This window comes from Ruditapes philippinarum, unplaced genomic scaffold (assembly GCF_026571515.1).
Source record: "Ruditapes philippinarum isolate M1 unplaced genomic scaffold, ASM2657151v2 ctg1436_1_1_1_1, whole genome shotgun sequence".
NCBI classification, from domain to species: Eukaryota; Metazoa; Mollusca; class Bivalvia; order Venerida; family Veneridae; genus Ruditapes; species Ruditapes philippinarum.
In genome coordinates this window covers 371,305-384,551 of record NW_026866315.1, presented here as the reverse complement: position 1 = coordinate 384,551, position 13,247 = coordinate 371,305, and the positions used below count along the sequence as shown (strand labels likewise).

The 13,247-nt window shown below is 32.1% G+C and overlaps 1 protein-coding gene across 1 annotated transcript; it reads right to left on the bottom strand.

Annotated features, from left to right (window-relative positions):
* Window positions 1-102: 102 nt before the first annotated feature.
* Window positions 103-2,106, bottom strand: LOC132732104 (uncharacterized; the record flags this gene model as incomplete). Its single annotated transcript, XM_060718468.1, is given in 2 exon segments — window positions 103-688; window positions 1,986-2,106. A coding segment is annotated over 1 exon segment (547 nt), but the record flags the coding sequence as incomplete, so codon positions are not given.
* Between the last annotated feature and the right edge of the window lie 11,141 nt (window positions 2,107-13,247).

Below are 13,247 nucleotides of genomic sequence, written 5' to 3'. Positions count from 1 at the left end.
GAAAATTTGCTTCCGCGAATTTTAAATACACATACAGTATATATTAATTCAAATACTCCCAGCTGGGGCTAATTAAGGATTACAATATTTCATAATCATTACCATCAAAAACTAGAGGCTTTACATCTGACGCAAGTTCTTCATTTTTAGCTTGTCTTTCAACATCTCTTTTAACAACCTTGCCTGTTCCGGTACCTACATCATCAGACTTTCTCTTTCCTACTTTTCTAATACAGTCAGTAACAATATTACTGTTTGCATCTTTAACATAAAGCTCTTTAAGTTCTGTTTTAACAGTCCCTCTTATGTTGTCAATCACTTCTTTCTTTGCATCAATTGTGTCAGTAATATCTTTAGTATCAACATTGTTATTTAGATCTGTTCCATCTTGATTTGCTTGTACATTCAAAGTTTTTGTACAAATCGGTGATCCAATGTATTGATTGATCTTTTTCTTCAATTTCTTTGCCTTGCTGTCAAGTTTTCCTGGTTTTTTACAAATATTGTCTCTAGCATCATTGTCTAACTTCACAGATACTTTACTCTTCTGTATTTCTGTATTTGGTTCCACTTTAATTTTATCACAGACCTGAATATTTGGCTTGTGAGAAGAATTTTGGAAATTCTTTTTCTCAGAAACCTGGTACATGTTTGAATGTCTTTATCGATAAGCTCCACAAAATGGCTCCTGCAAGAACAAAATTATAATCATTAAATTATTTAAAAAGATTCAATAATTTGACCTTGATGGTCAAGGTCATTTAAAGCTCATGGTCAAGGACAGGTCAACCTATACAAAGGTCTTGTCCAAAAATATGTTTTATCCAAATATGATGATAATCCATTAATTAACATTGATTCTGTGTTGATTTTTCAAAACAACATGTGGCTTTCTGAAGGAGAAAATACAGGGAAATAAATCATTAAAGGTTAAAGCCATACTTTTAAACAATTTTTTCAGATTTTTTCTTTAATAGAGATGGTTTATTTGGTAATTTAATTTAATAAAAATTCTACATGTATAAGATAATTCCTAAATCAGAAGTGTTCTCCCGCAACCAAGCTTGGTTCCACTCTATGTCAATGTTTGTGTAATGGAAGCCAGAGAATACTTCCGGTAGGAATTACCTTCTGAAAATATTGTTTACATGTAGAATTTTTCTTAAAATACAGGTACATAGGACTAAGTTCGATTCTTTGAGCATAAAACCATTAAAATGTATGTACAATCCAATTGTTTGCATGTGTGTTTGACTCATTTGATATTTTTGTTGTTGCATTTCAAGCGTAAGTACCAGGCTACAATGTACATGCCATGGCAGTCTCATCTTTCGACCTGGTGATTTCTGACTTTCGGACTTTACTGCGGTAACTTACGTGTAAATAAGGATCTGTCCATAGTCAGTTTTAATAGAAAAATATGAGCCGCTTCACGACAAAACCAACATAATGGGTTTGCAACCAGCATGGATCCAGACCAGCCTGCGCATCCGCGCAGTCTGATCAGCATCCATGCTGTTCGCTTACAAACCCTATTACAAGTAGAGAAACTGATAGCGAACAGCATGGATCCTGACCAGACTGCGCGGATGCTGGTCGCAAACCCATTATGTTGGTTTTGTCGTGACACGGCTCATATATTGAATTGATTCCATGCGAAAATGTAGACAACGAGAACAGACATACCCATAATTTTCGTACTCGGATGTTGCATTCCTTGTCTATAATAATATAGATCTTATCAGTGATTTGTTTTTTTTTAAATTTTTTTTTAGTATATTGATATTTTATTGCATAAATAACACAGTTAAACCCATTTTAGGTCAAATCAATGCCACTAGCACCTTTGGTAAATTCAAATCTTTTGACAGACGAATCAGCAGTAATCAGATTTTTGGACTTGATATTTAAATTATACTGCTTCAAAATCGTAATCGATTACACTAATTACAGATACTACAACAGTGCCCTACTAGTGGCCCTACCTTATATGTACATGAACAATCAACTCTGATCATAATTTAGAAATCTCTCCTATCACAACATTTTCGCGCGAATTGTTGTCCTAGTTTGCCGGTCGCAAGTTTTCGTGCATTTTTGTACTTGGATAATCGCCGATGTGTTCCGAAAAACTATGCTCGTTTAATTATACGGAAAGATTTTCATTAGGCGAAAAGAGAGATAATGTTTGCAATTTGATATCATGCAATATGTCGGTTAATCATGTGATGACGGTAAAACACAATATCCAAATTCTCCTCGGATCGCTTGCCGATTTCATTTTAACACTGAAATGTTGACGATTATGGGCATACATTTTCAATCAATTTAACACGAGGGTGCCAACAAGTAAATTCTATAATTATAGAAAGAAAAAAAAATAATAAGAAAAAAAAAAAAATATAAATACTGGAATAAATTTCAAAAGCACAATCTTGAAATAATATAGTCTATGTCTTAAACATAAAGATTCCGTTGCCTCAGATGACAATTAAAACAAAAGACAAAAATGTTCACAAATAATTAAACATGCCTGAGATATATACTCATATACATCCCCATTAACAATTATACACAAAATTTATATTCTCGCAAAGATATTAACTTTCTAAGTTGTCCAGATATGGAAACAATGACATCGCTGACACCACATATATATCTTTAGACAGATATCGTTGAGAACAGCTTTGATACTGACCAAAAATAAATTGTGGTATGATTGCTTGCTATGCAATGTAATTTTATTATCGATTCGTCGGCCCAAGCCCAACCGCCGTTAGATACATAATTACTTTTAGAACACCTTGGAACTTGTAACATGGTCTTTTCTGTTCATTCCACACTTTATTTTTATGATTATTTTTATTATTATTATGCTATTAACATGTACTTTGATCATTTTAATAAATGGAAGTAAAAATCATAAGAGAAACGTTTAACGCTTAACAAATAACTTTTAAGATAAATACTGAAAAGTTAAAAGCATTTTGGATAGGGAAAGTCTAAACTACATGTTTATCAGCAAATAAGACTGATCAAAATCTGCAGTAAAAATCTAAGGTTTGTTCCCCAGGAAACGTGGAAATTAAGAATATGAGCACTATATATAAGTTCTCCAAAAATGTGAAAAAACTAAGTCACTTTATGCCTTACAAGAAGTATCTCTGAAAAGATACTAGACTGTTTGCACTTGCGTAGGTTATTTCGAAACATTTATTAGCATTTAATTTTTTATATCTAGGAAACACTGCAAGATATGTTTCTAGATGGAACTGTCATGTTTCCTTACACTTACGTATTTATGTACACACTAATATACGATTAAATATGCAAAAATACATGTATATAACTATGGCGGGCCAATAAAATGAATTACGTACTAGGCTTCAAATAAAAAAAATAATCTGAATTATCACATAAAAAATTGTAAAATATTTAGCGGTCTTGTTTAGTATATAAATATGCAATCCAATAACTAATTTTTAATTCGTGCATGCAGAAAAGTATAGAGACCACCAAACATTTAATTACATACCGACATTTATTGAGAGACTTTTGCTGGAACATTTTTTTTTCTAAAGTTAGCCATTTATTGGAATCCATATTCAGCTTTTCGTATTCTAATATCTTAAATAATGTTAAGATCTATATATGCAAAAGTATTTATGTATTTCTGGAAAAAGCATGGTATGAAATGTAAAAGAAAAAAAAGTCATACTTAAGAAAGAAAAAACAAATCATATACAATATTTAATATGTTATATAACACGCCGGGTTCAAAGTTTGCCATTTTATAAATATCGCCACAATAATATAATAAATGTCAACTGTAATTAGCACATAAATGATTATTTTTTCCAGAACGTTTACCATTAATTGTGATTGTATGCAAAAGCAGGAAACATATAATTGACTTTTACAGAATATAATATAATAGCTTATAGAGGAAATATGTGAAAATAAGTTTGGTTATTGTGTGTTTATTTTCAAGAATACAATGGTTAATGATAAACAATAGAATAGATTAAAACGGAATTCCTAAAGAAAGCCTAACACGGCAAAATTGAAAATATTGCAAGCTCGGTTTGATTGAGCATGTTCATAGACAGCAGTGATAATTGCAATCTACCGTTAACACCCCTATCAGCGGCTTAAGCACAATTCAACATTTTACACGAACTGGTATAAAATTTTGAATGTTTGAACCCACTTAATCTGACTTTATTTAAAAAAAAAGACAGTGTAATTCTTCTTCTGATAAATCTCTTCTTATATAGTGTTATAATGATTACTACATGTTTTTAAACTAGACCACACTTATATCCTTGGATCGTCAATTAATTCTGTCTATATTTGGGTCTGTCATGTATTTAACATCTTTATAATATTTCTTTCATATTTTCAGGCTTTGTTTCATGTGCTTCAGTTGTTCTATGTAAGATTTTGTATTAGTGTTTTACACTTTTGGGTCTCAGTGGAGTTCAATAGATACTCTTTATTATCTTGTTTAACATACAGCAAATGTATTACTACCAAAAACATTATTAATTGGTTTTTTAGTTGCTTTGATCTAAAACAGTTTTTTGAAAAACACTAAATTTATTGGTACAATTGCACAAATATCTGAAATGTTGAAATAAAATGGAGAATCACATGCCCAGTACTTATTTAATTTTCTATGATGACTTAATGTTGCCTAGTTTGTGTAATGAAATTGTCTATAAGTTTTTGGCATCAAACAAAGGCAAAATTATATCTGAAGACAAAAGTCGCAAGCCGGGTGAGAAACAATCTATAAGTTTTTGTGGCCTTTGTCCTTTTCGAATTTATTTACTGGTTTATTCACGTATAATTCAGTTTGTGAACGCTTTGTTAGATACAACAGCTAATGGTATAATATACATTAAAATGGATAACAAAGCTTTTACAGAAGTTTCACTGATTGCCTCCGCAATTTCTTGTGTTTTCGTACTTATTACACTCGTACTCGGATGTTTGATAATCAGATGGTCACCGGAGTACAAATATCCAAAGCGTTGGTCAAGGCCATGGATTTTGATTTCTATTTTATGCAGTTACATTGCAAATTTGATTATTTTGTACTTCATGAAAGATGTTACTTGTATAATTATTAAGATCAGTGTTGCAATTTCTGTGACGTCAAGATTGTCTATTGTGTTGCTTGGTATTCACGTGATTTTTTCCTTCTACAGTCCGCGTCTCCTGATCGGTAAAAGGTCACTTGCAATTTGGATAGTGCTTATTTTCAGTATATGGATAGCAGGACCTGCTGTTACATTGATTTATACCAACTATGCCACATTTAACAATGGACATTCCGCCAGTATCGAAACTTCAACTTCTGGTCTCACCAAGCCGACACTGACAAAATCTGAATCTCTTCTAGACGCCTTGGACATAGAATTTGAAACAGAACTTTTAAAATCATCTTCAGAATCCACATCGGTTAGACATACAACAAGCGAGGGCTTATCGGGTAACTATAGATATGACAAGGAAGGTGACACTGATTGTAGCGTTGACGAAGAGTTTCTCAGTATTTTCACGCGCACTGCGGCAATTGCGATTATCGTATGCGGACTGCTGATCATAATTGCTGTGATATTAGACTTGGTATCTCAAATAGGGAAAATCTCGAATGTTCTACAAAGGCGCCATGGGCAACTGTCTTTGTCTAAAAATCTGGATCTCAACTGGATAGAGCGCCAGAGGACTTCATCAGCGCTATTTATACAACTGCACGTGGTTCATGAATGCGTGTACATGGCTTGTGAATATGGACATAGGGAATATTGCTCAAATGTGCACGGGTATTTTAGTATATTATACCCACTGGTATTCTCGTTGTCGTGCTTAATGTTGAAAGAAATACGAATTACATTTGTACACATATATTCTCTTTTAAAAACATGTGGGAAACATGATGAAGTCCCTAATCGTTCCTCCTCACAGTTTTCGGATCAAAATTAAGATCAAAAGTCAACACAGTATGAGAAAAAAAATGATGACTATTCGTCCCTGAGGGGAGCGACATCTGTATTTGATATTGTCAAAATAAAACCAAAAAATAATGAACTAGACGTTTTTGATGCACATATTCTAAAAGATATCTTGTGCCTTTTTCACTTGATGAAACTTTCTAAAATTGAACCGGAAAAATGACGAAATGTTTCATCTGTATTATTTTGAGAAGATCGTTCCGATAATTACATGTATTTACGTTTCATCACCATTGGATCCCTCAGTACATTCAGTATGGAGTTCCTTTTCTTGTCAAACTGAAAAGCGGCGTAGTTGTACAGAACGTCATTTGTCAATAGATAGATACACTTTTCAATGCTATTAAGAACATTTACAGTGACGGTATGTGTTCTGTTAAAGGAAATAACGTCTGTACAGATGGTTGAACCAGGTTTGAAGCAATGCTGTGCTGTATCGCTATTGCTGTTTAATTTGTTTATTAATGATTATGATTTAGCGCCCCAGTGAGGTATCGTGGTTTATGGGGTCCATTGTTCAATTTTCTTATGACATTCTGATGACACTGTTTTCTGACAATGCTGTGAATTTGCAATGTTTACTACGTGCACTTAATAACTAGTTCATTGCTAAACTGTGTGTTTATGCAAGTAAATCAGCTGAAGCTCATTTCCAGAAATACATCTCTCTCAATAGATATCACTATCAGACTAAGCGCATATGACAACTGAATGTGTATATAGAAAAGTCTTTTTCGTTTTTGTTTTGTTTGAATTAACACACATAAACTACAAATAGGAATTGAAGAAAACGGAATTTTAAAATGGATAAATTGTAAAAGAGGTATGATTTGACTCAATATTGTGATATCAAAAAGTTCTGAAGTAAATTTGACAAAAAAAAAACACAAAAAAAAAACAACAAACTTTTACACAAATTTGCCTAGACAATTGCCTGATAGGAGACATTTATTAAATAGAGTTCATGCAAACAGAGACAATGGTAGTTTTGAATAAATCGCATAGGTTTACTATAAGCAAATTTAGAAAGAGGGACATCATCATCTTTCAATGATGAAATATGTCCCTTTGGTAAATATGGTCAAAGACACTGAGCTAAAGTGATAATATTGGTATTATTATTATTATAAGTGAGGTTTAGAAACATGTTTTACTTTAAATTCAATGTTCTCAGTATAACAAAAGTAGAATAGCTGAAAAAAAGCTGAAAATAAATTTGATTTATGTATTATTAAGTTAAAAAAATTACTGAACAAAGGAAGAATTTCATTTAACTTTTCAATCAAGACCTGATTTAATGTTATAGATAAAAGAATTCATGTTATACACTGTTAAAATATACGTATATCTTTGTAATATATTTTTAGAATGTACATTGTAAAAACGTTTGTATGTGTGAATAGTGTACTATGTAAATCGCTATTGCAAATCATACAATATTTCTTTAAAATATCTTTTTCTCATGAAATATTATTATATTTCATGTACTAGTATATTTTGAAGATAGTATTTATGTAAATGTTTCTTTCTCATTTAAAATGGATCGCCTAGCAAATGGTCGTGATTGTTTTGATAAGGACGATAGAGGTTTATATAAAAGGGGAGCGGTGGCCTATAGTGGTTAAGGTGTCTGCCTCTCAACCAAGAGATCATTTCGAGCCCTACTCGGGTCACAACAATGTTTCTTCATATGACACCAGTACTGGTTAGTTCAGGAAGCGGACTCGAAAGTGATTAATATAAAGTTGCAAAAACTAGTTTCGCATTCGAGCTTAAATAAATATGTTTAAACCAAACAGGTTTGTATTTTTAACCTCGTACTTCCTCAGAACGGTTATGCATATGTTGTATCTTGTAGTTTTAAATGTACAAACAATTCATTGTAGTTTCTAAGCTTCTATACTAGTTATAATCAATTTCATTTTACTATACTTTGATTCAGATTGAAACGTTAACGTTGCATAGTCTGTCGGTAGTCTGTGTTAAATGAAATTCAGTCAGCCCGTTAAGGCACTAAATGCAATTTTCGCTGTCTGGTACAAACCCCGGACACGTCATCAGTCATACCCTTAAAGGGTTTACTTTTAAGCACATAAGTGTGATGATTTACAACCATGCAATTTCTACGGAGTATTAGTCAAAGATATAAATTTTTAGCCACAATTAAGTAGATCACTGTCAACGGCGGCCAATGGGAACCTAAATGCACAGTAACCTTGGACAATACGAAACGGAGGTAGCCTTGAAAAGGGTTATTGGTGCCAATCTAAGGGGCTACCTTTCATGCCATCACTTCTTGCTAGGGTCTCACGCACCCTAGTCCCTTCCTCTTCATCCCCAAGGGTGCTGGTCGCATTAAACATAATTTAAGTAAAATCAATGCGACCCTTTGTCGTCCCTGACTGCTTTGTATGGTCAATGCATTCGGTTTCTTTCAGGACTTTGGCGGCTGGTCCGCAGGATACAATTTTCGGTTTTCATTTTCGCCGTCCCAAGTCCTTCATATCTTCTCCCTACATGCCCAATGCCTTCTCTACGATGCGCATGCAGCGAAAGGAAAAGAGAAGTAACGTTGCATATAATTTTAAAATACATTTTACACATTACAGAATTATGATATGTTAGTAAAGTTTAAGGCTATCACTTATCATATGTCATTTATTGCTCCGCGCCCACAGGCGCGGAGCTTTTTGTGTTTACTATTTTTTTTTGTCCATGGGACCGGATTTGATCAATTAATCCCTTCGATTTACAGCTAAAAATAAATCCGCATTCAAGAACTCCTTTCGATTTCTATATTGGTTTCCCCCTCGGTGATTCGCAGCATGTCATATTAATGAATGAGAACCGGAAAGCAGTTATGCTGTACATGAATTCGAAAGCTATAAATACATATAGCTATAAATGTTCTGATTTTTGACACTTAGGTATTTCCCTTTTTTAGAAGTACATGAAATTATAATTTGTTAAATTTTGAATTACATTTACACACAGCATATCAAGTATACTATTAGTGATTGAATTTGTCAATATAATGAAGATTTCAGGCATAAGACTTTAATAATTTTGCTTTTGATAATTATTCTTAATTTATATTTATGAAATTAAATGTTTAATAATAACATGTTGATATATTGGTTGTTTTGAAATAATTAAACTTTAGTATATAACGTTACATTTCATTGGCAAACTACTTTGTGCTCCAAAATCAACTCTATAAGGGTGACATGTCCGAGGGGTCCGTATTCGACAGCGAAAGCTGCATTTTGTGGCCTTACGAGCGGATGGACCCTCATTAAGCATACGCACTATAGATAGATATCATCATTGATAACAGAAACTTTGATTTGCAGTTTGAACATGAAGTGTAATGTTATGAATGGTTTAAAAGCAATTCAACAAAAAAGTATATTGATCTCCCAATAAATCAATTAACAATAGTTTTTTTATATATCACCAATGTCAAATAGCTTTTATATCTTTGACTCGCACGAACATGATGTTAGCGAATTTCCTCATACCTGTTACAGTCTTCTATTATATTGATAAATACTGTATCACCATGTAACGCGTGTACAAACAAAAAAATCCTGAATTTGGTCTTTTTGAAATTCATCCCATTTTTTCATTCCAGAGTGTGTTCTACTTTCAGTATTGAGAGAAACCATTTTTTTTAATTTGACATGAAAAAAATGCATGTAATATTACTATATTATGATATTAGTCCCTTTTGTTATTATTTGTATATTTGTTACAATTACAATAAAAAAAACAGACATTGATATTTTTATCATCTTATGTTACTGACTACAGTAGTGATACAAACAGAACACAGTACAGTCATGTCACATAACATTTACAAGTCTTGTTTGTATTCACTGGAATTACTTTCCTTACCAGGTAGGCATCAGTGAAAGCATTTTTTTATATTAAATATCTTTCCCCTCTTTTTAATTATGGACAGTGCATAAAATAAGTATAATTATGCAAAAATTGGTTTACAAAACATTCGGAAAAAATCTACAATATTACTTAATCTGAATATAACATGACCTGTGCGTAGGAATAATTTGGTAAGGTATCTGTAATTAGCGCATTTTTTGCGCGGAGCTTCTTAATTGCTGCATTGCAGCAACATTTGTACTTGTATCATTTTAGAATTCACGAGATGATTATTATAAAAAAACTTATAAGAAATCGATAGCATTAATAAATACATATTAACAATTTATATGATCGAATGCACGAACAAGGTTAGATTTTGCTTATTAAAATATATACATACTCACAATGTTAACATAGTTACGCAATCAATGTCAAAGTGTGGGAAAGAAGATGCTTATCATATATATGAGTTATATAGATCATTGGTTTTATTTGTATGCTTTTACATGAAATTGAAAGACAATCAAAATACATTTACCAGCCGGAATAGTAGTAAGTTTGTCTCTCACTTTTCATTTTATTTAGCGAGTTGAGCTCAACTAAAAAAAAATTCAAATAGCCATAACCTTGCTTTTCATATTTATAATCAGACCTGTCCGCTGGTTCCATTCATACAACTGATAGTTACCTGTTGCTTCCACTGTGATCACATCACAAACATCACGTTTTACTTAATGTCACATCACTCTTCACTTCTCATTTTCACTGTGTGTAAAAGGTCGGACCAAATCACTATTCACTTTTTGTTTTTACTGTGAGTAAGAAGTTGGGACAAGTTTTTCATGCACCATGAATTATACGTTTGTCTTCAATGTACATAAGAGTGTTAATGGAATTCCATTGTAAGAGGAAATCATCGGTATGTATCATGTCTTTATCTTTTACATTTTGATAATGCAAGTTCATTTAGTTCTAAAACATTTCCGAAAATTTTAACATCGCCCTTTTTTTAAAAAAAATGTTCTTAATGGATTGTCTTATAAATTGAAGGTAAAATTATTGAATTTCGACTGATTTTTGCAAGAGTAGTTGACCAAAATTTTGTTATTTATAAATGGAATGTTTCATACTTGGGCACAATTTCTTAAAGGACAATTTCTTAAAGAATACCAAACTCAATTGTGCCGTCATCAAAAAATGCAATTTAAGACAAAACACTGAACAATTTTCCATTCATTTCATTCCTGTAAATCATAACCAACGTCTATTTTAATGTATGACTAGTTATCGTTAAACTATGCATGGTTCGAATTTGTAACTGCAGTCAAACCTGTTTTACAGACAACTCTGAATACAACATGTACACACAGACCATTCGTTGACAAACCTTTAATGATTAAATAGGATAACATTACGTTATGTTCATCCTCTCCTTCAGGTGGCCTTTGTTTACAGGTTTGAGTCTATTTTAGTGACACTTTGGATGATCTATCTAAATGTTTTTTAGGATAAAAACAACATGTCTAATGGTAGTTATTACAGTGGTTAGGTTATTATAATAAGTTGCTTGATAACATAATGCTCTTGCTATGATCTGTAACGTATTATGAATTTTTGAACTGGCAGTTTCTTTAAATGCACTGACTCCATTGATTAAGAAAGTTTGGAAGATAGAATTTATAATTCATGAGAATTTTATATTTTAAAAATAATTTATGCTCATGTATGTTTATTTCTGTTTCGTTCTATTCAAGTACTTTTAAATAAATTTAGTTGTTAATTATACTAGTATATATAAATGTCTGGGTGATTTTTTACGGTCACCACCCAATGACCAAATAATGTTTCCCTTTTTATCTCATTTTTGTTTATTTAGTGATGTCATTCAAAATAAACCATGCAGTCAAGCTTCACATACTGCCTGCCAACTCATATAATGTTACATGCATGATATAGATTATATTCACTGTTGTTGATTTTTCAAAGGTTAGATGTAGAACTATTAAAGAGTAAAAAAACAATTCCTTTTGGATATTGTGTTTCACCATTCCGTTAAAGATTCAGTTATCAATCAATGAATCAATCAATGAATCAATCAATCAAACAATCAACCAATCAATCAATCAATCAATCAATCAATCTTATCAATCAATCAATCAATCAGTCGACCTATTATATTAACAGTATAGCTAATACAGTTTTGACACCAGTCGTTTCAATGAAGTTAAGTCATTTTAAGAGCAGCTTCATCAAAATTCTTAAAACTTCTGTGCTCTGTTTAAAGTTAGCAATGTTTTGCTTTATTCTTTTACATTTTTTTCAACCTTTTTAGTTGCCAGTCTATTTTTGCCAACTCGTAGCTCAAATTTGTTCACGCGATACCACTCACTCAGTTCTTGTACCGTTTGCGGAAGTTCAACACCGTTGGTTTCCGGCACAAATGCAAATAATATTACTGTGATTAAAGACATGACGGCAAACACGCACGGCGGCAGCCATTTGATCTCACTTGACTGAAAGAGAAATAGTGCATTATTATGTACTGGGAGGTAATACTTTATTTCAAACTTAGAACAGAATAATGAAAAAGCAACTTAAAGTAGACTGACACTACATTCCGTTATATTTGATTACTAAAGACGATTCGGTCTTAAACGTGTCATAACGTTCATCACTAGATACGTTTTTCAGCAATTTTCGTATTTTTCCGTTTTTCCTTTTAAAGTGTTAGATCATTAAAAATTGTTTTGTTATGGTAATGATTATATGAAAGCTTCAATGATAGCTATAAAACACGGAAAGTGGCGAATAATGCTGAAAGTTCAATAACTTTTCTGAGAATTGGCAATTATTGTATACAAAATTGCACGGTGCAAAAGAACTTTACCACATTCCTGGAGAATGGAGCAATCATAGATCCAACCTTTTCCATGAAGGAACAAACCCCAAGACCAATATTTCTGTGGAAAAATACAAAGACAAACAAATAATTAACGAACATATTCTGTGAATTTACAAACATGTTTCGTTTAATAATATTTCATTGCATATATAAAAATACATCAGTTGTTTTACATCAGCATAATTACAAAAAGGTTGGGCCATACGTTTTTGAAAGATTTTCTTTGACTCTCCCTTGTGTTCATTTTACAAGGCAACTTAAACTGTTCGTTCCTTACTGTTGTTTTTTTTCGAAAAAAAAACAAAACGAAAAAACAAAAAAACAAAACAAAAAAAAACAAAAACAAAAAAAAAACAACAACAAAAAAAACCAAAAAACAACAACATGATATGAAAAGTCCTGGTCAGAAATTTGTTTGCTGTAGCAACTGTCGCGGGTCA